The sequence below is a fragment of the Loxodonta africana genome, chromosome 1, assembly GCF_030014295.1.
Source record: "Loxodonta africana isolate mLoxAfr1 chromosome 1, mLoxAfr1.hap2, whole genome shotgun sequence".
NCBI lineage: Eukaryota > Metazoa > Chordata > Mammalia > Proboscidea > Elephantidae > Loxodonta > Loxodonta africana.
Genome location: NC_087342.1, coordinates 130,685,917 through 130,713,871, shown reverse-complemented (window position 1 = coordinate 130,713,871; position 27,955 = coordinate 130,685,917). Strand labels below are relative to the sequence as shown.

Genomic DNA, 27,955 nt, shown 5'->3' with positions numbered 1-27,955 from the left:
TTTGCTTTTATATTATAAAGTAAAAAGTGTAGTAATGGCCAAACAGACTGTTATAAACTTTAAAAACTGCATAAATATATACATTGTGCTTCATGGTGAAGTTTTTTGAAAACTAAACCATATGAAGCGGTTACAACATGAATCGTTGCTTGAGGTTTATCTATAAAGATTACCTTACAAATCCATTCCACGGGTACTTACAACACAGGATGGTCAGAACTGTACACCTGGTCCTCTCTCCATTAGCCTGACTAGTGAGAAGTTACCATACGAAAACACCACTGATGTTTGGCACATGAAGGCCCTGACATAGGATAGTCAAACTGTCCAGATAGAAATGTCAGGCTTCTCAAGTCTTAAGTGTCAGTGCAATAAATTGTTTTGCCTCCACCTCAATCCATTTTGATTTTGTTAAACTTCTGTTTGAAAGTCACCCTCTTGGACATCCAGAGGCAAATTCAGACACTTCTCCCACTCTGCCGGCCTCAGTTCCAAAGCATCTTTTGCCTCTGTATCTAAGACGTTGATTGTGGTGTAATGTTGATATTCACTGGGATTTTTGAAAGTGTCCCATGGATTCTTGTTTGGTGCTGGGTTTTCCTGTTGAGAAAAGAGAGGAAGAGAGTCATTTATTTGATGACTTGGATTGCTGCTCGTCGAAGTTTTCCAGGAAGAGAACATGTTTGTAAGCCTGATTCAGTTTATATGATTACAGAGATGATTTGAAATTGTGGCCAGCTGCAGGAAAAAGTCATCATTCTAGCTTTCTTTCATGGAACAAACTGATGAACACCTTCTCAAGTTATCCTAAATATTTTTTTCCAGGAACCGAAGCAAGTGACTAATATTCTGGAAGGCAACGTAGATGACATTTTGTTTTGGGTATCTTGTTAAAGATCAGTATGGCCAGAGGTCCAAAAAGGAAGGAGAGGAGTTTAAGTCATTGCTAAGATGAAATGTATAAAATTTAAATATTGTGGCAGGATCTGTGTTTGGGGTAAACAAAGTTGAGAATATTTAATGGGGCATGTTATTTATTAAGTAAAAATAGCTACCCAAACTGTTTCATAAAACAGAATTTCATAAAAACAGAATTTTAGATCCCATCTTTGCTTAATTTTTCTCAAGAAATTATCCTTTTTAGAATATTAAAATATTGCAATATTCTCTTGTTTGGTGATCTATTTTTATGCTATACATTCGTCACAATTTTCTATATATTTGGATGACACACAAATTAATACAAATTATTCTTTATTTCAAAGCCCACCGTTCTTTGAGAAAGCACCCAACAATAAAAGCAGGTCTTTGAAAATGTCCACACACCACCATTCCTTATCATCCTTATGGCACACACCCCCTTATTACCAAGAATTATGTTTTACCTAATTATGACCCCATTCATGCTTGTGAGGAGCCCTGGTGGTGTAGTGGTTAAGAGCTCAGCTGCTCATCAAAAGGTCGTCAGTTCGAATCCACCAGCTGCTCCTTGGAAATACTATGGGGCAGTTCTACCCTGTCCTACAAGGTCGCTATGAGTCAGAATCCACTGGACGGCAACTGGATTTTTTCTCCCTGCTATTTTGTAGGTGTTCAGTAAATAAATATATGAATAGACCCACTAGAGGCTTCTGTAGCCTAATATTTTGCTAGAATTTAGCAGTGAACTTTCTTTATTAAAAAAAATGTTTAAAGCGTTCTATAAAATAAAGGAATGTGAATGGGATAGACTAAGCTGAGTATCATCAATGAACAAGAAGGAAATCATAACAGAAAACTTCTCAGAAAAAAAAACTAAAACAACCAGTGGGTAACCTAAAGGATGCAGAATTATGGAGATTATTGATTAAAGCTGAATTTATTGTTTTTAGAGAAAAGGCCAAATGAAAATTGTCTGCTACACACTACTACTAAATTCAATACAGAGATTCACTAAAATTAGTCATTATTCATGAAAGGAGACGGAGACCATTTAACTCTTTCTAAACAATTTTTCTACTTTTAATTTTATCCCAACAAAATACACCACATTTTAAAAAGATTTTCTTTTTGAAAAACACTGCCTTTTCATTTCTATACGCTCTTGATTTCTATTCTTTCTGATCATTAAAATTGTTTAAAAGGCCTAAAATTCCACTATTATTATCATTTTCATGATAAAACGTTATGTTTAGTTAGACTACTATGGTTGTTGAATGTGTTCTTTCCTGCTACCATATCCCTAAACAAGACCTTCAAACGATTATAATCAACTAGCAGGTGGAACATAATACAGATGCTTGAATTATTTTCTGGGTCCCACCCAGTGTATTAAACATCATCTCAAGATGATTTTATAAAAAATAGCTACAAGTAAGCAAGAGAGGCAATCTATAAAAAATACTATAACTAAAAAAAAAAAAATTTTTTTTTTTTTACTATAACTAGAAACCAAATAATCAAAATCCTCAATACTTTAGATGTTTTCAGCACTTATTAGCTTTCATCATGAAGAAATACAAGAAAAAAAGTAGCTAATAGTAAAGACTTAATAGAAAGTTCACTTTTAGGATATATGCAGGGGATTAATTATGCTTTAATTTGAATATTCTGAAATTTTGTATCGTGAGCCAGCTCTTCCTTTCTTTCTCTCTTTCCCTGCCTCTTTTCTTCCCTCTTTCCTTCCTGTCACCCTTGAATCAATATGTATTTACCAGCTGCTCTCTGCTGGACACTGTATTAGGCGCTAGGGGTAATAAGGTGATAAGTAAAATATGAAAAAGCAGTGTAGTCCTGAGCACAAGATTTAAAGCCTGAGGCTTGCAGATCCAATTTCCAGTTCCCCACTTCATATGAATATTACCTTGAGCAATTTAATTTCTCTGAACTTCAACTTTAGTATCTGCAAGACAGGGATACTTTTTGTGTTATGGGCCCAAGAAGTTGGTAGAATGAGCAGATCAGTACCTACCTAGCTTGTGGAGTTGCCAAAAACAACAACAACACACACACAAACACACAAAGGTGGGGAGGGGCTAGCACAGTGCCTAGAATTATAGAGTAATCATACTTATTATGTAAGGTGCTTATACTTAAAGAGCTATATAAGGTATATCTATCTATATCAATATCTATATCCATGATCCAACAAAAGTGCTATGGGAGTTCAGAGGAAGGTGGAGAGATGGTTTCCTTTTGTGGGAAGCACATAAACCTTTCCAAGAAAAGTGAAATTAGAGCTGGAATAGGAAGACAGGCTTGGGCATGAAAACATATGTGTGGTTGGAAATGGGGTGACTGAATAGGCATACTGAGAAGGAAAAACCCAGAGAGCATGGAGATGGGAAAACTCTGAGAAAAGTGATGAATTTTAGTTACAGTGAAAAAGAATAACAGAAAAAGCAGGTGGAAGGTGAATTGGGAGTCATAAGGGGTTCTGAATTTGGAATTCATTTTATAGGCAATGGGGAACCACTGAACATTTTTGGGTGCCACAGTGACCTGAATCATCAATCATCAAATGAAAGATCCACTGGTTGAGTCAAGTGCATAGAGTGGTCTTATGGTCTTACCCATCTTAGACAAGGGCTGTGTCTAAAGTAACTTCCTGGGAATCCTTAACTTGACAGAAAGTTCAACTAGTTTAACCCTAAAAGGATTCAAGGTATCTGGAGTGTTAATTTTCTTTGAAAATGGGAGTTCCCTTTGGGATATTATTTGTGTATTTTGAAGATCAAGAACCAAAGATACATGAATTAAAAAGGCCCATTTAAAGCCTTGTCAGAACACCTAAATTTGAATTCCAAAGAGTACCGTATTATTGTCAGTACTGGACCAACTGAATTTCTAAAAGATTCTATCAGTTGAATTTCTAAAAGATTCTATTAGTGAGTAATGAATTAATTCAAATAAGATTGGCTTTCTTGTTCATCTCCTTTGGCATTCAGTGATCCTCCCAGAAGAATTATGGTTTTTACCATTGCTCACAAATGTGTGTGCACTTTGTAGGGCAGAAGCTCTCAGCTCCGTAAGTGGTGAGGACATCCTGCACCCAGCAATCAGAGTGGAAAGTGGAAATGCAGGGAGTGAGGAGACAGCTGTTGGTCAGCGGATGGTGCTCACAAACTACTGAACTTCCTATATGGTTGGGAGATGAGCCTGCAGGCTCTCATGTGGAAATGTGTAACACTTTCCAATGGTCCAAATGAATGATAAACTGTGGAGCAGCTCAAAGGGGCCATTGTACATGGTAGTGAGAGCAACAGAGGCTGGGGAAGGCTTCAATGGAGCCTTCAATCTCATAACATAAAATTCAGTCAGAGTTAACATAAACTCCTGAATTTCCACAGCTGGTTTTTTGTTTTGTTTTGTTTTTTGTTTTTGAGCTCAAATACAGAATAGAGGAGACGTAGCTAAAATGAAGCATGTGTAATAACATTCTAATAAATTATAAATTCAATATAAGGCAACATGTTATAGAGCTTCCAAAAATGCTAATATGGTCTTAACCTTGCATCAATAGAAATAGAATGTTCGGATGAGATGTTAGCTGAATATCAGAATTTAGAGCCACCCAAAATACGTCCAGGCTGCCTGAGCTTTTCCCATAACTCATGGGTCCAGAAGCAGGATACTAGTCCACTTGTGGATAAGTCCCTCTCTTTCTCCCTCCTTTGTTCCCCTCCTCCCTCCCTCTCTTCATTCATCTTTCCTTTTATCCATTTCTCCTTCCCTTTCTTATAATTCTTCTTCCCTTACTTCTTTACTTTCTTCCTTCTTCCAACCTACCAATATTTGGGGACAAATACATTTTTATTTATTTTAAAATAGCAAGAATTTGGGGAAGCTATTTGGAAAGAGGTCTTGATTTCGTATGGTTTGAGAAGCCCATTCAAAGCAATAGAGTGTGTCTCTGGGTGTCATTAAATAGTGCCTTTGCTTGGAGTGTGATTTAAATATTGTCCTGCCTAGAAGATGGTAAATGGACTTAAGGACTTAAATGGTCCTTCAGTTTCCATTCGAGTCCCTGTATTCTATTATCGTACATAATTACCATCATTTGCAGTGCTGGGCAGGTGTTGTGAGTTAGTAGCCAGAAAGAAAAAAAAAAAAAAAAAAGGGAAAAGACTGAGATTTTTTAAAAATGTCTTTATCCATTTATACAATTTTTCATTAGTGATGTGCCACAACAAATTATGTATCTGAATTAGGGATAATGAACTAACTCACATGTTCATTATTAATCAAAACTGAATAAGGAACTCTTGGTCTTTTTCCCTGTTCTCAGATATTTGGGACAATATTCAAGCATCAGTGACAACTCTATCCTCCCCACTCCTAACCTCCCAAAGACTAAATATTTGTAAATCTCTTTTAGAAAAGACATGCTGCTGCAGAGATCTGGTATAATTAGTAGACTATTTTGGTTGTCAGGAAACTGAGATACGGATACAGATATTTGTGGCATTAATGATTTAATACCCAGACCATACAACAAGGGGAAACTACAATCACATTATAGCAGTCAGCCAGCTGTGTCTGTTACATAAGTCTTTAAGATTGGTAAATATATTCCCCTCCTTTTTTTTTATTTTAACAAATGGAATTTCTTATTTATTTCAATGTCAGCTTTCAATATTCCAAAACGAGTAGCTAATGTGTTTAGGTCTAATCTCAATGGTGTAATTCTCATTTTATTTGCTAGCTAAAAATTGACAGCTTAATATTAAGAAGAGTAGATGGGAAAGAACCGCTTCACGTATGCAGTATCTTCTATCTGCCTAGCATTGTATTGGTGATACAAATAGTGAACGATTCCTGCTGTAAAGAGGAAAAAAGACTGGCATATATGAACTATTTAGAGACCACTTAAGAATTAAAATGGATAGTATTTCTTATAATCTTCATTTAACAACCACTGATTCAACTATTGACTGATACACACGGGATCACCATGAGTCTCAATCAACTCAGTGGCAACTGGTTTGGAGAGTAGTGCTAACACCTGGCATCTTACACATCATTTAGCATGGTGGTACTAGGCATGGATGAAGCAAAGCACACTCACCATACTGCTTGTATTTGGTATATCCCGAAATCTGTCCAAAGTTTGAAATTTCTGATTTAGTTCCTGAAACAGTTCCATATGCCTCTTCCTTGTATGCATGACCTTCTGCAAAAAAGAACAGGCTGGCTTTAATCGCTAACCTGATTCATGCATTAAAAAAAGAGATTTCATATTTTCACTTTACTAATAAGGAAAATCAAGTTAGTCAGGAACCAGGAGGTCCCAGAAGACAGCAAAAATGCAAATGAGTTACACCAAATATTTGCTTCCTGTTCAGCACTTCATGAAGAATTGGCTTTTTCTTCCACTTACAAGATTACCAAAAAAATAGTTTTCTCTTGTGAGTACCTTAAAAATGTAGCAGTCATTGCTGTGTAAGATTTTCATCACTCAAAAGTTAATGCTATATAAAAAAATGATAAAAAATTTGGACTTGCAAAGCACCTGAGCCCCTCGATGTTCATCATGGGAAATATTACTTTTTTATGTTTTATTTCTATAAATGCTAAAATCCTAGCTGGCTGTACTAAAGGGGGAGGAAAATCCCGGGCCCTGCCATTAAGGCTGACTCAAAGCACTAAAGTGTCTGAAATATATGTGGGATCTAAAACCCTGTACTTTCCATGTGAATAATGATTGAGTTTCACAGCAGGAACACCTGACCCATAGGTTTCATATGTTTGTTTACTAGATGGTACAGAATCTTAACAATTAGGGTTCAGAGCATAAGTTGTGTGGTTTATGACCTTCTAAAATCAAAGACACAGATATATTAATACTCTGCATCCCCAGTTATACCCTTCCCTCCCAGCTCCGTCCTAACGCAACAAATAGAGCCGTAAACAAAAATGATCTTAGGGTGAAGCATCAAGGGCTGACTCTTTTTCTCTTACAGAGCATTTAAAAGAACACTTATAAAGAATAGCTACGTAATAAGTACCCTGGATTGACAAGGGCTATTTTAAAAGAGAAAGTCTTCCTCAGTTTTGATTTTTAAAAGTTAAAAATCAGTATTTTGGTGATTCTCCAAGATTGTGGCTTCATGCGTGAGTAAGATTTTACAGTATTTTCAAGCACACACTTCATACCTCATAGTTTGCTCCTGTGGATTGCATAGGTATATTATATGCATGCTTAAAATGTGATTTGAATATTTGGTCTATTTCTTTGATTATCAAATATTTTTAAATGTAGGGATGTGTTTTGAAAAAGAAATATATCTCGGGGGAATATCTGTAATACCTCATTTCCTTCTAAAAAGACCCTTGTGGAACCCACTTTACCTCCTTGAGGAAAAAAAAGTGCAAAATAGAAATGAAAATTGAGCCTTTTACATATTAACAGTCTATTCTCTCCTATGCCAACTTCAGTTTCGTACGTCCAATTAATCTGCATCTAGACAATCATTTGCTTAGCTAATTTCTTCTATTTTAATTAACCTACTTTTATGTAAGAGAATCCTGCCATTTTAAGTCTTGCAATAACCAAATTATTTCCTTCTTTGCTTCTCTCAGCTCTAGGAGTTGGCTGGTGAAGAATCAGGTGGTTGAGGACTGGAATGTGGAGACATTACTCATGATAGGGACATGAAACATAGCAAGCAATTATAGAGCGATTAACTTCCCATCAGTTTTGGGGAGAGTACAGGAAACAGATTTGCAGGATTTACAGAGAAACGCCAGGCAAACATAAGTTCACTGGTGATAGCTGATGGAGATTTATGAGAGGATTTGCATAAGCAACTGAATGGAGAGACGTGAGCCTGGCAAACATAATGCAGTACATCCTGTCCTTTGTGAGGCAAATATTTCCATGTAACACCAGGTCCTAAGATACTGACACAGGATTTGTGTCACAAGGAGTATTTTTTTGTTTTTTTTAATCCTCACAACTGGACCAATAAGCAACATCATAGTAAACAGAGAAATAACTGAAGTTGTCAAGGATTTCATTTTACTTGGATCTACAATCAACAGCCATGGAAAAAGCAGTCAAGAAATCAAACGACATATTGCATTAGGCAAATCTGCTACAAAAGACCTCTTTAAAGTGTTAAAAAGCAAAGATATCACTTTGACTAAGGTGCACCTGACCCAAGCCATGGTATTTTCAATCGCCTCATATGTGTGTGAAAGCTGAACAATGAATAAGACAGATCGAAGAAGAATTGATGTCTTTGAATTATGGTGTTTGGAGAAGAATATTGCATATACCATGGGCTGCCAGAAGAACAAACAAATCTGTCTCAGAAGAAGTGCAGCCAAAGTGCTCCTTCCAAAGGAGGAAGGCAAGACTTCCTTTCACATACTTTGGTATTTTGGACGTTTTATCGGTAGGAATCATTCCCTGGAGAAGGACATTCTGCTTGGTAAAGCAGAGGGTCAGAGAGAAAGGGGAAGACCCTCAATGTGATGGACTGACACAGTGGCTTCAACAATAGGCTTAAACATAACAATGATTGTGAGGGCTGGGCAGTGTTTCTTTGTGTTGTACGTAGTGTCGCTATGCGTCAGAACCAGCTCGACAGCACCTAACAACAACATAGTAGTTAGCTATACTAGTTAGAATACTGACTGGCTCTAAGTTATAGCATTTTTCATAGTAATGAATCTTACTACACAGAGTAATTTTGTTCTGGGGTGAAGTTGGAGTGATGTCATACTCCTGACATACATCTAGAAATATTTCATTCATTCTTTCATTTACTACCTACATGTGAGCATTATACATTCAGATGCTGGAATGACAATGGTGCCCAAAATCTGATAGAGTTGCTGTCCTGTTGCAGCTTGAGGTCTAATGGAGGACATAGACATTAGTCACATAATAACACCAATAAATGAAAAATTATAACTGTGATTAAAAATAAACAGAAGCAAATGGTGCTGACAAGAGAGTAAGTGGTTGGGGGATTTGCTAAATTTAAGTAAGACAGATCTGAAACCTTTACATTTTCATATTTAAATTGAAAATTCTCCAATCAGATATTGCCATGATCTTGCCTCTTCTCTTTCTTCCCTTTTCTAGAATTTGAAGGATTTCTAGATCAATTCTATGATTGAATCACCTCTTCTCAATGAGATCTTTCCTTTTCAAAGACAAGGAACTCATTCTCTTCTAAGATAGTTAATACTATTGGCACAGCTCCCTTGTTTTGAGGTGGATATCTGACGATTTTGTCTGTGCAAGCTGCCATTTACCGTTCATCTCATGAAAGGATCCGATTTTGTTTTGGGAAGCTATAGTTTCCCATGTTGTTGGAACTGTGAGTGAGATCCCTGCTGGCCCCAAAGGTGAATTATTTCCTATCTTTTCCAACAAAGTTCTCTTTTGTTTGTTAGTCAAAGTCACTTCGTATTTCTTGCAACCACATACTTCTACGAGATAAAGCATGTTCAATAAAGTAAACCGAGTGTCAAACATGCCCCATGAAAATGACACTACATTAACTGATTGGCATTTTTATAATCATATTCTGATTAAACGGACAGAACGTGATTTTGAACTGAGTGAAATTTATTTCGAGAAGTTGGATTGCTAAGACACACTCAAAGGACACATAACCAAAAAGCATTTTGCAATGTTCTGCAGAGGTTCATGACAATTATTCTGAATAATAAATATCAAGAACCTGAAATGAATATAGAAGCAAATGAGAAAATTAGAAACTGAAATCCAAGACACTTCCTACCTAGAAACATTAATTGCAAATACATTCTCATGCCAGCTAATCATTCTCATTTGAAGTTGCCATCTTGGCATAGCCAGAAATCACCATAGCAATGATGACCTGGTGGTTCTGGCAGAAATGCCACATTAGAATTGCCAATAGATAGCTCACGTATCTGTTGTGGGCTCAGTTTGATTTTTCCACATACGATTCCTTGTTCATAAACTCAAATGCTTCTTCTATAGTGGAGGTAGGTGGGGGAGAGTCCATCACAGTGCACACTGGAAATTTTCTACCCCAGCAATGTTCACGGATAAAAACTGCAGTTTTAGTTTTCACAAATAGTAAGGGTTTCCCCTTGTTTATTGTGTTGATAATTTTTTAGGCAGCACTCATGACTTCTATGGTCTTAATCACCTAATTAGAAGTTTTCATGCTTATAAACCTTATTGGTCCATTTCAATTGCTATTTTTGACTCTTTATTGATACTAAGGTTTATGTTTACCTTTTTCTTTCCTTTGTGACTTAAACATCCTGTTTTCTGAAAAAAAAGACACCTGTGAAAAATTTAAGTTAGAATTCACTTTTCTAAAACCTTGTAAAAATGATAAAAATTTAAGTTATGTAGATTTTCTATTTAAATAAATAAAGGTATATTCTGATTGGCAGTATCTATAAAATTCAAATTTCTTTAGTTATAATGTCTGTCAAATATTATAGATATTTTTGCAATAAAGATAAATGCTTGGTAATGTTCCCTTCTATTTAGATTAATATCACCTGACATTATTTTGAAGTTGTGTATGAACCCCTATCCCAAGAGGACCATCAACATAATTGAACAGAAATATGCTCTCTTGAGTGGTTTATTTCATAGGACTCCTACCTTCACTTTATAGTTTTGTAACTTAAGGGAGACAGTCAGTCTTTGCAACCCTTTAGTGTTGATATTACAGAAAAAAAATGTTAAGTTGTGAAGTGCTTTCATGATATTTCAGGTTACTGAGGGAAATGAGGATATAAAGTAACCTGTGTGTCTTGAGTACCTACTATATCCCAGATACTCTCCCAGACCCCTTAAATACTTGGAACATGTCAAATCTAACAGGTCTGTATCAAGACAAATTTAGAATTAGGTTTCAGTTCCAACAACAATTGTGTGGTCTGAGGCAGGAAATCCAATCTTCCATTAGCCCCGGTTTCAATAATCAGTTTGCCATGCAGTGTTGTTTTGAAGATTTAAAAAGGGATATCAAGCACTTATCACTGGACCACGGAGATAAGAGCCACTTAAGAAATGGTAGCCATTATTAGCTTTCTTAATCCTCACAATAACCCTGGGAGGCAGGAACCATTATCTCTACTGATTAGGAAACTGAAGCTCAAGGAGGTTAAGTCAGACTCCCAAACTCACACAGGTGGTGGTAGAGAGCTGGAATTCTTTCTGAATACAAAGCCAATTCTCTTTCTATGCTGCTATCTTAGCTGTATCCCATAAATCATGTGATAGTACTGGTTTCCCAAATTCCTGGAGCATCCTCCTTTAGACTATTCAAGTTTGTGATTATGCTCTGCTCAGGGGCAAAAGGAGATAAAACAATCCAGGATGGGTTATGTGTCTTTGGTAGTGAGCCCATAAACTGTGGATATTGATCACCCTGCAGCTATTCCACAAGGATGAAATTATCTTTTTACAGGCTAATACCTGCATCTTGTCTCTACCTCCTGGGCAGTGACTTGTTTGTCTTTGTATCCCAGGCACTGAGCACAGTCTTTAGCATTCAGGAAGTGCTTGACAAATGTTTACTGAATAAATTAAATGAATGAAATGGCATAGTTTATAGGCCAAGGAAGGTGACTACAGCACGGAAGGCCATGATAAATGTTGCCTTCCCTCCTTAGACATCGGAAGCCTTCCCATTGGAAGGAAGGCTCATTTTAATGGCCCCAGACTGGTGTGCTTTATAATTTTTCCATCTCTTTAGAGTCCTGCCTCTGCCTTCTGATCTTATTTTTATCTTATTTTCCCAGCAACTGGCTTATAAAGAGCCTGTAAGTGGGCTTCCAATAAACTGGAGATTTTCACTTCTAAATTCAGGAATGTGAACCACAGGGTTGGAGTTTCTTTAAGCCTGAATTTTAAATAAGAGATGCGTTACCATACATAAGAACTTTAAGAAACAGAGAAAAATTGTTAGATAAAGTTGGGGAATCTGACTATAAACTTTAGACTACTGGGACTGGAGCTCATATGCTGATGAGGAAGTAGAAACCGCTCTGCCTGAATTGCCTTTTCCAGCACCTACACTGGCCTTGTCCACATCCACAGGGATAAACCTGTGGCCATTTCTCTTCTTCACTGTTTGCATGTAAGGGTCTCTTTCCAGAGTGGACTGTTGGACAGTAGTCTGCAATGAACATTAAAACTCGTATTAGGGAGCAATACACATTGCAGGAATTAACCTTAATTCCTAAAGCTGTATTGTAGGAGGAGATTGACTTATGTACCTATTCTTGGCCACAGTCCCAATGTGTCCATAAGATAGAATCTGTAGCCCATGGACATTGCCTGGCATAACAGAGCCTATCTATGTTTCAAATATATTTTTATTTGAATAAATATATACTTTGGGCTTGAAAGAAACTAGACTAGGAATCTGAGAAAACTACACGAGGTATATATTTTTATTATGTCATCTTACTCAAGAGTAAACTTGGCTTCAAATACATATTTTTCCAACAGTTTAAATCTGGTAATATAGAAAAAGACACAGCCTGAACCTTTTTAGGGAATAGTCATAAATATGGATCTCTTCCAGTTGGTTGGCCAGGTAGCTGTCTTTCAAATTTTTTGGCATAGACAAGTGAGCACTTCCAACGCTGCATCCGTTTGTTGAAACATCTCCATTGGTATTCCGTCAATTCCTCAGTGCAGCTTAGACTTCTTCCTTCAGTACCACTGGTTCCTGATTACGTGTTACCTCCTGAAATGGTTGAATGTTGACCAGTTCTTCTTGGTATAGTGACTCTGCGTATTGCTTCTATCTTATTTTGATGCTTTCTGCATCATTCAATATTTTTCCTGTAGAATGCTTCAATATAGCAATTCAAGGCTTGAATTTTTTCTTCAGTTCTTTCAGCTTAAGAAATGTGGAGCGTGTTCTTCCTTTTTGGTTTTCTAGCTCCAGGTCTTTTCACGTGTCATTATAATACTTTGTCTTCTCAGCCGCCCCTTGAAATCTTTTCTTCAGCTCTTTTACTTCATCGTTTCTTCCTTTTGCTTTAGCTAATCAATCCACAATCAACACCCATGGAAGCAGCAATCAAGAAATAAAAAGACGCATTGCACTGGGCAAATCTGTTGCAAAAGATGTTTTTAAAGTGCTGAAGAGCAAAGATGTCACCTTGAAGACTAAGGTGCACCTGACCCAAGCCATGGTGTTTTCAACCATCTCATATGCATGTGAAAGCTGAACAGTGAATGAGGAAGACTGAAGAAGAATTGACACCTTTGAATTGTGGTACTGGCAAAAAATATTGAATATACCATGGATTGCGAGAAGAATGAACAAACCTGTCTCGGAAGAAGTACAACCTGAATGCTCCTTAGAAGCAAGGATGGTGAGACTTTTTCTCACAGACTTTGGACATGTTATCGGAGGAATCAGTCTCTGGAGAAGGACTTCTGCTTAGTAAAGTAGAGGGTCAATAAAAAAGTGGAAAACCCTCAATGAGATGGACTGACAGAGTGGCTGCAACGATGGGCTCAAGCATAACCTCGATTGTGAGGATGCTGCAGAACTGGACAGTGTTTCGTTCTGTCGTATACAGGGTCCCTATGAGCCGGAACCGACTCAATGGCACCTAACAACAACAAGATAGCCTGGACTGAGCCGTTTAAGCTTTTCCTCCACAAGCACCCTGATTTCCCAAAGGAGAGTGCTTAGCAGTAAGGGGTCTACTAGAGCAAAACATTTTTTTGAAATCTTATGCTTTATATTTAGAAATTAATATATATTTTATTGTCTGTCATAGTATAACTGTTCGCAGTAATATAAAATTAATATAAAATAATATTTTATTTTATTTGACTATGTTCCCCAAAATCTTCCAATAAAAATCCAAGCCACCAAGAAAATAGCCCATAATTATCCTGTGACTGCCTTCTTGTGCCCTCTGCCCACCATCACCTCCCCTAATCCGAGAGGCATGGGTTTAGTGGATGTGTGGGGTCATCAGGAACTTTAAAGAAATGTTCTAAAATGTTAAGAGGTTACATGGTTCCCATAGAAGAACATGATAAGGTTTATCCCCACGTTTTTGGAAGAGATACCTCTCTACTCGTACTTATTTTAACATGTAATGAATGATATTATCTATTACGGTTTCAGCATGGTTGTGTGTGGTTGCTTTCCTCAGAGCTCCTTGAGCTTTCTTTCTTGTTACTTACCAAGATGGATTATTTAAATACTTTCCTAAAGTTTCTGATTTACCATCATATTACCCGTTGCCATCGAGTCGATTCCGACTCATAGTGACCCTATAGGAGAAAGGAGAACTACCTTACAGGGTTTTTGAGGCTGTACTCTTTACAGAAGCAGACTGCCACATCTTTCTCCCACACAGCAGCTGGTAGGTCCAAACTTCCGACCTTTCTGGTTAGCAGCCAAGCGCTTAACTACCACATCGACATCATATTAGGCACCTTGATCCCAAAGTATTAAAATATAACTCACCCTAAACAGATGTCTCCTTGATTTCCCTTGTTCTTTTTAATGGTACTAGTAGAAATCTGGAAACCCTGTTTGGCATAGTGGTTAACAGCTAAGGGTGCTAACCAAAAAAGTCAGCAGTCTGAATCCACCAGGTGCTCCTTGAAAACTCTATAGGGCAGTTCTACTCTGTCCTAAAGGGTCACTATAAGTTGTAATCTACTCCATGGCAACGGGTTTGGTTTTTTGTTTTAGTTTTAGTAGAAATCTAGATTGAGAATTATAGACACATCTTTTTCTGCTCCCTGCCCCTTTCACCCCTATAATCTGGTAAGGACCAAATCCCATACATCCTGCCTCTGCATCTCTTTCTTTTCCTGCCACCTTCAGAAAGTGGACACTCATTACTTCCTTCCTAGATTTGCCACTTCCTAATTGGTATTTGGAAACCCTGGTGGGGTAGTGGTTAAAGAGCTAAGGCTGCGAACCAAAAGACTGGCAGTTTGAATCCAGCAGGTGCTCCTTGGAAACCCTATGGGGCCGTTCTACCCTGTCCTATAGGGTCACTATGAGTTGGAATTGACTCGACGGCAACAGGTTTGGTTTTTTTGGTTTTTAATTGGTATTTAGGAGCACTGGTGGTGAAGCAGTTAAGAGATTGGCCACTAACCATAAGGTCAGCAGTTCAAATCCATCAGCCACTTCTTGGAAATCCCATGGAGCAGATGTATTCTGCCCTATAGGGTCACTCTATAGTCACTACGAGTCAGAATTGACTGGACGGCAACCGGTTTGGTTTTTAATTGGTATTTCAACTTCTTTTTTCACCCTGTTAGAACCCATCATTTCCAGTCATACCAGATTCATTTTTTTTTAAAGCTCAGATCAGAGTACATAATTCCTCACTAAAAAACAAACAGAAGAAAACAAAAAAGTCTTAGCAGCTGTTAGTAGCAAACTAGGCAACAACTCCTCCCTCTGGAGGTCTATCTCTTCTCTAGCTGTTCTTTTTTTCCATACACCCTATATTTCAGTGAATTTTGACTTGCTTCTTGTTAATGTGCTTGGCTGCTAACCGAAGGGTTGGCAGTTTGAGTCCACCCAGAGGCACATTGGAAGAAAGATCTGACGACCTATTTTTGAAAAATCAGTCACTGAAAACCTTATAGAGCACATGGGGTCACCATGAGTCAAAATCAACTCGATGGCAACTGGTGTGTGGTGTCTTGTTTCTTGAGCATGTCATCCATTAGCGAACCTCCAGCGCCTTTCCCTCCTCCTGGAATTTCTACCTGCCATTTCCACCTCCTTGAGTTATATTTGACATGGATATCTCTGAAGTCCATCGTGGTTATCTTTGAAGTGCCACCTCTAGAATTGTCCATTTTTATACTAGGATATAGTATAGTATTCAACAGCTTTGTTAAAACTGTTGTTGTTAGTTGCCGTCAAGTTGATTCCGATTCATGGCAACCCCATGTGTACAGAGTAGAACTGCTCCATAGGGTTTTCAACGCTGTGACCTTTCAGAAGCAGATCACCAGGCCTATCTTTCATGGTGCCTCTGGGTGGGTTCAAACATCTACCTTTTTGGCTAGTAGTCAAGTGCTTAACCATTTTTACAACCCAGCTGCCTTTATTAAAGTAAACTGGATTATATGTAATTCAATGTATTTTATCATTCAGTAGAAACTTAATGAGTGCTTACTATGTATATTCTGTTTGGCACTGGAAATACAAATTGAATAAAGAGTTTGGTCAAGAATATTAAATATCACTACAGTATTTTTTAAAAATTTTCCAGAAAGCAAAAATTGGTGTTTCATCATTTTATGACTAGCCAACTGTTTATTTGCTCCAAGAATGCAGTGCTGTCCTGAGATTGGCTACATGAAATAGGCTTTTCCCTAGGTGTAACATTAGCTAATCACAAAGTTTTTATGGATCTATGAATTGACTGAAAGTTACTATCATGTATAGACTCTGGAGACTGTCCAATACCTACAGCCTGAAGGGAAGAACTCCTCTTTTCAGGAGTCCAGGAGGCAAAGGTTGTCATTGGCAAAATGCCTAAGTTGGCCATTATGTATTAAAATGTGTGAGTGTATGTGTGTGTGTGAGGGGGGTCAAATTTGCTATATAAACAGGCTTAATCAATCCAGCATGAATTAAAAGGGAGACAGCAGACTCTTCCTCATGGACTATCCACAAAGCACTAATGTTGTTGTTAGGTGCCACTGAGTCGGTTCCGACTCACAGCAACCCTGTGTACAACAGAATGAAACACTGCCCTGTCCTGTGCCGTGCTCACAATTTTTGTAATGCTGGAGCCTATAGTTGCAGCCACTGTGTCAATCCACCTCATTGAGGGCGTTCCTCTTTATCCTTGACCTTCTACTTTACAACACATGATGTCCTTCTCCAAAAGTACTAATAGATTGTATTAAAATTCATCAGTGTTAAAATCTGGCAATAATTTTTCTGGACACAAGCTATGAAATAGCTGCCACATAACTGCAATTGTACATGAGACTAAGAGAAGTAGCACTAAACTGTTTATGAAGAAAAACGTAATACCTCAAAGTCCTCCCCTCCACCCCCAGACTTTGACATCTTTAGCGATCACACAATAACTATGGTAATTAAAAAAAAATTATGGTAATTAAAGAGCTAGAGACAATGTCCAGGGTTCTTGTGTTGCAACTTCCTCTCATCACCAGAAAATGTTTTGAAAATACCATGGCTGTATGTGCAAAATGTGAAGCACAGGAAGAAGTATCAGCTTAAGGAGTCTTGCCACCAGTTGCCATAGAGAACATATGAAAGAAAAAAAAAGTTTTTCTAATGCTTTAAATGATGCAGTGTGATTAGAATGCTTTACAGAGCTTATGATTACATAACTTTGGTTGGTTGCACAGAGGCTTAATTTTAGATCCAGATTTTTACCATCTTTTGCCCCTGATGCTTAGTGGGTTAATTCCTACCTCCTTTCCTTGGAGCATAATAATTCACTACTTTTAAAACAACTAAAATACACATTATAGTCTTCTATTTTTGTACCTGAAGAATTAATAGGAAAGATAATAAAATACCTGCCACCTATGAGGCACTAAATAATCTGAAAGGAAAGATGTCTGGATACTTTCTATTTGAATGCACAGTTTTATATTTTTATGCTAAAACCTTAAAAAAACCTTAGTAAATAATAAAATATCCCATGTCAGGTTGCTACAATCTAGCTGCATCAGTATTAAAACTTGCTAGGTTCTTTATCATTATTTTGCATCTTGGAACCTGAAATATTACTGAATAAGGCCAATTTTTGCAGAACCCTGTTCAAGACAAAACCACAGGTTGTCCACCATTGAAATAAATAAAAACAAATAAGTCTCATTTTTGATACATTATGTCCATTGCTGAGTTACAGCATTCATTTATATAAATGAAATGATTGAATTATGAGTTTCCGTGCTCTGGAAGGCTCCTAAAATTTCAGGAGCTAAATATCAGCTAAGCAGTGCAAAGGTACAAATAGGAGATGCTGGAGAAATTTATTATATATTATATCCAATTATGTCAGCAGGCTATGAATCATATCCAATTACCAAGATGCATAACTGCATTTTATGTGGCACTCAAACATCATTAATTTTGTGCTTAGCATAAGCTGCTCAAATGGTATGATTTTAGTCATTTCCAGCATCCACATTACAGCATCAATATAAATTTGATGTAAATTGGAAAATGAAAATCTTCATCTTGTTTATATCTTTGAAAAGGCATTTACTAAACACAGGAGCACATTGAACCAATGCTAGGTACTGGAAAAATGAATCTAAAGGTACCACAGAGAACCTAAATAATAGGAGTTGGGAAGCAAGGGAACTAAAATACCAGAGAAAGCCTAGTTAACCAGCCAAAGCTTCCTCACAAACTCTCTGTAGGTAGACACTACCTTTAGTAGGTGTCACTGATGACAAACGGGGATAATTGTTTTAAATGTGAAAAATCAGGAAACTGATATTCCCACTTTTCCATGAACTGAATCAACCAAGCTCAACCCCCACCATAAATTGTTCGTTCATCTTAGCATTTGTAAAATAGATTCCTTACTTGTCCAGGAAATCTCAGTTTAACAAACCATGAGAACTTTAAAAATCTTGTCTACAGCTAATTACGTAGTAAGAATTTAATCAAAAAGAGCTTGACTTATTTAATGAAAAAAATAGTACCCCTATATAGCTGCACAGAGAAATATGTTTAAGTAATTTATGTTAATTTTGAATTCAAATAATAAAAATTATGAATTAATTCATAGAAACTTACCTCAAAGTCAAGGTCTGAATATCGTGATTTTCTTCTCTGTTAGATATATTTTATAAAAAGAAGAAGAAAAATCAATAAAGGTATGTTTAGTCATTCAAACATTTTCATTATTTTCAATAAAGATAACCCTGCTTCTTTGTATAATGCATATTCCTCCACATGGGAGAAAGTGGACATTTTTATGATTTCAAAATATTCCATTCACATTATTTCATTTTCATTTAGGGCTTCCTTTGAAGCTGAAGCCCATAAAAAATACAGTGTATTTCTCATCTTGACCTTTTAACACTAATTTTCCAGAAATAGGGATTGTTTTCCATGAAAATTCACACAAAATTTCAATCTTGAAGGAGACATAAGATATAGTACAGCAAAACTACTTAATAGAAAGAGAAGATTAAAAGTTATGTAGGAAAATAACGCAGTCTCCTCCACACTTCCCACCAACCAACCAAATTCAGACTAGCCCTAAGCGTCCCAAAGTTCTATACCCTTCTCATTTGTAAATTTCTTGGCATTTGATAGCTTTCCATACACGAAAGTCCTTCTAATTGTTAGTCACTGCCAACTAAAGTATTTATCTTAATTCAGTCAAACAAAGAACAAATATTCCACACTCCAGCAAAGCATAGATGTAGATGTAAATATCTCTCAATGTTCCTTTATGGCTCCAACTCCGTTAAACAGTTCCCAAATCTAGTTATAAACAAGCATTAATAAAATAATTAGGAAGCAGGCCTAATAAGATCAGCAAAGAGACTAAATGAAATTAATGTAATCTCATGTGATGATATGGTTTCCCTGACATTAGTGTAGGCAAGTGGTTCTTAGACTCTGTTTTACAATGGTTTTTTTTTGAATTCTTAGAACAGATGGGAGGAAGGGCCATGTCTGGTAAACGCGGAAAGAGAGCTCCATATTTTTAGAGAACAAAGTAAATTTCCAATATAGATTTTTTTTTTTTAATTTGGCATTTGTGGGTTTTTTTTTTCCTTTTTTTTTTTTTTTTTGGTGAAAGAGTGTGGACGAAGTTTAGGGATATTCAATAAATATTAAACACAAGTAATATTAAGACAGTTGGAAAAGAATATGCAAAGCTTTGGACAAACATCTTCTGTTTCAGTTTTTCCTCTTCTCCCATTCCCAAACTTACGATATTATCTTCAATGACCTAACAGGGAATCCTACCTGTAATAGGTGGGATGCCTTTTTATAACTGCTGACCATTAGGAAAGACAGAAAAGCACTAACGCATGGTTAAACTTCCGCAGCTAGAATTAAAGTTGTCATTACAAAACCAGAACCTCCCTGTGATTAACTGACTCCCCAAAGCATGCTTCAGTGGACAGAAAGTGATATATCAAAAGAAAGGTTGTATTTTTTCTTTTTTTTTAAGTAAAATTCTGAAATAATTTCATTTTGATGGAGCTGTTTAAGACCGAGAATCCAGCCTTCATGTACAATCAAGGAAAGAGCTGAAAGGGAGACCACTTTATTAAATGGAAGCCCAGCACATTGATCTGGCCTTGCTCCTTGTCTCCATTGCCCTGGTGTAGCCCTGGAGACATCCCAGAAGGAGAGGTGTACGGGAAGGCATTATAATAACCGGGCCCCTTTTTCCATCTCTCTGCCATTATTGTTATCTAGCTGTGCTGTGTAAAAATCAGGCTCCAACCACCGCACCACACTTTGCTACAATATGCTAGACTAAATGTCAGTGTTTCCATTCTGCTCTTGGATGCCTCGCCTTCCTGGCACTGTGACTCAGCAGGACATTTCTGTAAGTATACAATAAGCAGAATTCTTTCTTAATACAGCAAAATTCAAACACAGAGACATTTGTTTTTAAGCAATTATTATAGAGCATTAATCATGAGCTTTGAGTTCCATTTGAAAAGTAAATAGCAAAATCTTATGAAAAAGAGTAAGAAAGAGGCCCTCTGCTCAGGCACTAAAGGGTTGGTTCTCTGTTGCCAAAGGTCATAACAGCCATATGTTGCCCTGGTCACTTCTGAATTCAGTGTTGTGTTGCCTAAGAACTGGAAATACTGACAGGTAAGTGTCACTAAAAGCTGTGTATTTTTGGAGTAAGAGCAAAAGATGGGAAGCCAGAAGAACCTAGTGGTAGATTTTGCTTCTGAGAGCAGATGTCACTTGTATGGATGTGAAATATGGGAAAGAAAATAGATACATTCCTAAAGACGGATCACTCTTCTATTTAATTCTATTAAAATTCTAATGTCAAAGTGTAGCAGAAATGGCAGCCTTGTAGGATTAGGCTAAAGAATGAACAAATGAAGGACACAGATTTGAATCAAAAGAGTCCAAAGATGGGGGGCTGGGAAATAAAAGAGGGGAGACTAAAAAAAACTGGAGAGTGAAAGAAAAATGTGGCAGATTTTCAGAGCCCAAGGGAGGTAAAAACATGTGTACTGTTAATCAGGTCCCCACAATCCCGATTAAGTGTGCCCATTTTTTTATAGTTTTCAAAGTGCTTTCACATTTGAACATGCTAGCCACTGTATGGGATGGTCAGGAAAAGTATTTTATTATCCCCAGTTTGTGAAAGAGGAAAAGTGAGGGCCAGTAGAGTTAAAATAATGGTCACTTCACCAGCAAATCAACTGAGATTCAACACAGGTCTTCTGACTCCAAACCCAGTATTTTCTCCACTGTATCTCGCTATTGGCTCAGTGGTACAAGTGGTAATATTTTACAGCTAAGATGCCTGTGGCATAGTGGTTAAGAGCTACGGCTGCTAACCAAAAGGTAAGCAGTTCAAATCCACCAGGTGCTCCTTGGGAACCCTATGGGGCAGTTCTACTCTGTCCTTTAGGGTTGCTATGTTGCTATGAGTCGGAATTGACTCGACAGCAATGGGTTTGGTTTTTTGGTTGGTTAACATGCCTGTGATATTTTGCTGATTTTTACTAGAATGTAACAAGAATAACATTAAATGACCCAGTCAGTCAAGGCTGACAGCAGTGGGACTTAGATGATTTTTAAGCATAAGGCAGGTTCAAACAGATAAGCTTGTTAGTTGTATTTTGAAAGGCAGAAAGTATCGATATCTCTCATTTGAGAGATAAGTCTGATGACAATGTACAATTATTTGTATTGAGTAAATAACTTAAACATTGTAATATGGAATACTTTCTGAGCAATAATACACTACTATCAAAGAGCTCCGGACTTCACCTCCATGCAGGGCTGCCAGTTCGAACCTCTGCTGAGAATTTGCATTTCCACCCCAGATTACTGAATCAGAATCTACATTTTATCAAGATCATCAAGTGATTCTTATGTATAATAAATTTTGAAAACCATTGCTCAACTAGTGGTTCTCAGAATTGGTCCCTAAACAGCAGCATTAGCATTGCCTGGGAACTTCTTAGAAATGCAAGTTCTCAGCAGCGGTTGCCAACCAGAATGAGCAGGTTCAAAGCCTTGCCTCCATGTGTGACTCTCCCATTGCAAAATCTAGTCTACTTAAAGAAATATCTGTCATTGAGGAATTTGGTAGTGTGAGTGATGAACCAGAATGTTCGATTCCATTTAGTTTTTGTATGTTTTCACTCTTGGTCCACATGCAGTATCCTGGAGAGTCTTTCAAAGCCATCAAAGCCAGTTGAAACCATGATGGACTTACATGTTTATTCAAATGTCCTTCTGAGCTCTCTCAAGTGCTATTTTAGGGTATAAAATTCATTAGAAATAATGGTTATATGTTTAAAAATGAGGATCAACTATGAAAAATGATCAAGTCGTAACAACTTTTCTAACAAGTTGACAGCTACGGAAATACTACCTGAAAATTTAAAGTAAGTCAGGGTGATGTTGAAATATTTTGTGAAGATATAAATCACTCTGTGTATATTTCTACTTATCTAAATAACTTGATACTAATAATCAAGTTTGGTCAAAGTAGGAGATGTTTCTTTCAATGCTGTTTCCTCTTCCTAATTTTCTATTTAGAACTCACTCCAACATGTATTCTGTCCTCAACACCCTATTAAAATTATTTTTTTCAAGGTCTCTGGTGATCATCATCCAGTTAAATTCCAAGGTCAGTTTCCTGTCCTCATTTTATTGGCCTCTCAGAAGTTTTTTTGAAAGTTAATCACTTCTCTGTTAACACTCATTATTTCTTAGCTTTTTTTCTTTTTTCCTTAAGTCTCACTTCCCTGGCTTTCTTTTCATTTTGCTGTGATTCCTTTTCAAGTCTTCGCTGGCTCTTTCTCATCTCCCTAACTTCTAAATATTGAGTCCCTGAGTTTTCTTCTTTCTCGAGATCTCTCCTCGACATAACTAATTCCTGTGGTTTTAAATACCATCTTTATGTTCCAATCATCCTTTTCTTCCTCATATCTTTCCCATCACAGAAAATTCTGGATATCTAGTTGGTCAAGCCAGAGACTTAGAAGTCACCCTTCGTATCTCCCTCTCCCTCCCTGCACATCAAATCCACCAGCAAGTGCTCTGTTCCCTCCAAAATACATCTTGATCCTTCCACTCTTCTCCATCTCCGCTTTTACGTCTATGATCAAAGAGACTCTCATCTCTTATCTGGATTACTTCAGGAGCCTCCCAATGGTTCTTCTGTCCTACCCTCTCTCCCACTACCACTGGTCCCTAATCTTTTCTCTTTCAAACCACGTAGGGATGGATGGATGGATGGATGGATGGATGGATGGATGGATGGATGGATGGATGGATGGATGGATGGATGGATGGATGATTGTAGCAATTTTTTACTTAAAAGCCTTCTTTTGCTTCCATTTCTACAAGTCCTGTGTAATCTGCCCTCTTATTCTTATTCCAAATTCATTTTAAGGAGTTCTCCTTAAAATGGTCTTATGAGCAGATGCCAAGCTCTTTCCTCAAGGTCTCAGGGCCACTGCACTTGCAGGGCCTCTGCACTTCTAGTTTCCTTTGTGTGGAACATTCTCTCACCCCCAGCTCCTCTCTGGTCATGTTCCTTCTCAACTTTTAGTTCTTAGTCTATACATCACTTCAAAAGACTTCCCAGACCACCTTACCTAAAGAGGTCCCTGCCTCACCTCCCATGCTTATTAACCATCACAGCACATTGTTTTAAATTGTTAATCATCTATCCCTCCCATAGACTATTCTCAGAGGGGCAGATTCCAGGCTTGTCTTGCTTACTTTTGTATTGCTGGCATCTAGCAGAAGGCCTGGCATAATAGCAGACATACACAAAATCACTGATGAATGATTGAATTAGTTGCAGTATGGCAGTCAAAACAAATCCAAAAGAATTTGTTGGTGGTGGTTTTTTGTTTGTTTTTACAGATCATTGTGAGAACTTGAATAATCAGGTGGATGAGATACACAAAGAAAACCATTCTGAGTGGATCAATTGGCAGCCAAGAAGTTCAAAACAATTTACAAGAATGCAGGCTTAAATAGAAGGCAGAAATTCTTTACAATGATTTAAGAGTAAGAAAATGCACAATGGTACAGGCTACTCAGAGAAAGACTTATTAGCAAGTGTGTGCATATCGACTTCTCTTCATATCTATGTCTTGTAGAATAATGAATAATTTCTCAAAGGGAATACTTCATTGTTTTTGTCACTGCAAATTAAGCAGCGCAAGGCGCTAGAAGATTCACAGCAAGGAAGTAAATTCTACTGACTAATGAATGGCAATATATCTGCCATTAAAAGTTTTTATTACAGGGTGAGCAAAAAGCCTACCAAGAAGAAAAAGCTTTGATACTAAATCCATCCAAAATATCTGTGGAAATGAAAGCTGAGATAAATCAAGTTTTTAAAATGACTTTCCTTTGAGCTAATTTTGTTTGTACGCCTGCATAAAAGAATTCCCTAACCTAGGAGCAAAAACAAAACAGTAAAGAAGGGCAAGCCTTCATTTCATGAGAACTACATGAGAAAAAACGTAAAAAAGAAAAGGTTGTTTTTGTACAATGGTCAGTCCATAGAATGCTTTCTGTCAGTGACAAAGTTTTCCAGTTCCCAAGTAAGGCCATAACATTTTGTCTTACATCTTGAATATTGATTTGGTGCAGCATTCAAGCTTCTTCGTAGAAATTCAAGGGATAACGATAATGAAATAATAACACAACCTCACATCTGAAGTGCTCCTTACTATTTTCAAAGGGCTTTCACATATATTATCCAATTTCATCCTCATAACAGCCATATGGGAGGCACTTGTGATGTGACATTACAGCTAAAATGTTCTACTTTTAAGAACCATTACTCTGAGAGCTCTATAATTCATGTTTGGAGGAGAATTGGCACATAAAAATTTATCCTAGAATTGGTGCCCCTTTCCACCATTTACAAATTGAGAGAGACTTACCTGAGCATGTTTCGAGATATATAAAGAGATATATACGTAAGTTTACACCAAAATGATCAGAAAAGCAAGAGAAACAAAAGCTTCTGTTTTTGATAAAAATAAATTTGCAAGCTAGTGTCTAATTCTCATCAGCTAATAACATGTTTGTTTTTAATTAAAGATAAAATATAAAGCAAGACTTGTGGGGAGAATAATGGAATGCACTTTAATGTGTTTATATTTGAGCAAACTATTTTATAATTCCAGTGATAACCCCAAAAAAACATAATTCCAGGGATAGAGGAGCTAAAAAGCCACATGAGGGACCTTCAAGTAACTCAGGAATTTGCAGGAGAGTAAACCACTATTCTGATCCCTGACAAACTGTGGGGACAAAGGGAGCTGACAGGGTGACCTAAGCCCAGGGTCTGGGGCACCTGACAGAAACTAGAAATTCAGTAGGATTTGCAGCTAAAGAGACACAAGTATTGCCCAAGATGCTGCCCAAAGGGAGGGGGACAAACATCCTGGTTTCTCTTTTTTCCCATTTTCCAATCTCCCACCAGTGGTTACTGCTGGCTGAACACTGATTGATACAAAAACTCTGGATCATGTGTCCGACAAGTCCATGACATTAGGAAGATTTCTCTGTGAGAAACTTCTCACTATTTAGATCTAATGGCTACAAGCTACCAGTATTTCAGTGATCTAAAACAAATAACTAAAATATCCTCCTATAATATCAGTCATTTTCCAATCAAACCACAAATTTTAAAGTAAACAGATGACTGACTGAATGAATATATACATATATAAAACCATAATTCAAGATTTAAACTAGATTTCACAGTCCTCAAGGGCTTGAGAGGTATGACACCTATTTTTGTCTCTTGCTCCATAGTGTTTTTTGCTCTCTATTTTTTTTATACACATGCCATGCACTCAACTCATTTTGCTCATTAATTGAAGGTGAATTAAGTGCTTCACTTTAAGCAAAACAGAAGATATCTGGGGTTGGAGCCATTGTTGTGAAAAACTCTACCATATTAATGCTGCAATTATTCCACAAATATGGAAACTCTGAATCTAAAAATTTCAGAACTGCTTAACAAGTCCATTCTGGGAATGGCTACAGTTTGGAAGATAGCATGTTATAGGAAAGAAACAAAGATGTTAGGCAGGGAGAAAATCTGGATATGCTTTTATGCCAAGACACTTCATGAATTTATTCAACTTTTTACACCCAATAATTGAGAGTTAACTGAACAAACTCCTCTCGTGACTGAGCCTTTTCTGCTGGCATTGCCTACAGGGTTGGGGAGCCTCCCTCTTTCTTTTTGGCCACCTGCTTATTTGAATACACACTTCTACCCACTCACTCACTCAACAAGTCTTTTTGGCTTCCTTTTTACTTTTTAATTTCTTTAGCTCTTTTTTTTTTTTTTACCTGCATTCTCCCTCAGGAATAATACATTCTACTCAAGAGCAACTAACAACATGCTACAACCAGTAACTTACTCTCTTCTCTGTCTTCCCTCTTCACTTCCCATCTTCACTTTGTGAAAGCCCACACCTCTGGAGGCAACTTCCTGAATCAGTAGGAATCTTTATATTCTATCCTTGAAAAGATCATGGGGCACCTGGCGGTCCTCTCCTGGCCCAGCTTCCCAGACTGGATGCTCCTGTGGCTCTAGCTTCCCTTCCCACTCAAGGTGGGAGAAGACTCAAATTGTTCTATCGCTTAGGCTTCATGTCCACAACATCTTCACTCATTTTCATCTTCCCACTATTTTCAAAGACATAAGATATCTCCTGGCCACTGCTGATCCTAATTCTTCACGCAGATCTCCAGTCTTCTTTCTGTTTCTCCTCAACTATTGTCAAAATATCACTTTCCACACTGCTTGGATCTACAGATACACTCTAGCAGAGTTGACAGCTCCACTTGACAATGTGGCACTCTGCCCAAAGAGAAAACTGTACCACTGCCTTTGCCTTCATGGGCCATAGACCCACCTCTGAAGTCTGTTGGTTATATGCATCTATACAATAAGGACTTTCTGCACTTGCTCTGTAACCTTGAAGAAATGACTTTACTTCAAAGATTTTAACAGCTTATCCATTGCACAGAGGTGTTGTGAAGATTAATTAATTCATATTTTAAGGTGATTTGAGAATCTACTAATGAAAGATGCTATATAAATGCTAATTTTATTATTAATTCCCACATCTATATATTCTTTTTCTGCTGTCTTCTAAAATGGTCACCCTAAGCAATTATCAACTATTAAACTCTTTTAAGAATGAAAATGAAGAACTGAAATTTCATTCTGAATCCAAATTTCCTACCTTTTCAAGATGTAAGCCCTGTGATCTCTAAGTCATTTAAATGCAGATCTTTTAGTTTGTGTTCAAACCACCAACCTTTAGGTTAATGCTTATACTTAATAATAAGGATATGGGGATTTGGAAAAAATCATGAATTGGACAAAGCAGCACTTGTAAATACAGTCTATTGTTCAAACACACACAGCCTGCACAATATCAAACCCAGCAAGGTTTTAGGCTTTTAGATGTAAAGCATTTTTATAATAACCAACATATTTTAATGCAATTCCATTCAAGCCTCTTTAGCACATTTTAAAGAGCAATTCTATATAGAAAACTCTCATGCAGTCATTATGACTACTTATGATGTTATGTTATTATATGCATACTCACTGAAAATCCTTCTAAAAACTTTTGTGATTTTGCATAAATATTATGTAGTTTGTGCTTATATGGTCATTATTGTAGTAGGTTTCCTAGTCTCCTAGATATGCAAGTTACAAATGCAGAAACAGTAGCTCATTCTGCTAACTACAGAAATCCTAG

General features: G+C 37.2%; 1 protein-coding gene across 1 annotated transcript in view; it reads right to left on the bottom strand.

Moving 5' to 3' along the window:
- Positions 1 to 411: 411 nt before the first annotated feature.
- ADGRB3 (adhesion G protein-coupled receptor B3) overlaps positions 412 to 27,955 on the bottom strand; it is a 795,310-nt gene continuing 767,766 nt past the window's right edge. The window contains exons 28-30 of the mRNA XM_023544583.2: positions 18,756 to 18,791; positions 6,047 to 6,151; positions 412 to 600 (exon numbers count right to left, since the gene is read on the bottom strand). Of these exons, the coding sequence (XP_023400351.1) occupies positions 412 to 600; positions 6,047 to 6,151; positions 18,756 to 18,791 (330 nt within the window). The remainder of the gene's footprint in view (positions 601 to 6,046; positions 6,152 to 18,755; positions 18,792 to 27,955) is intronic.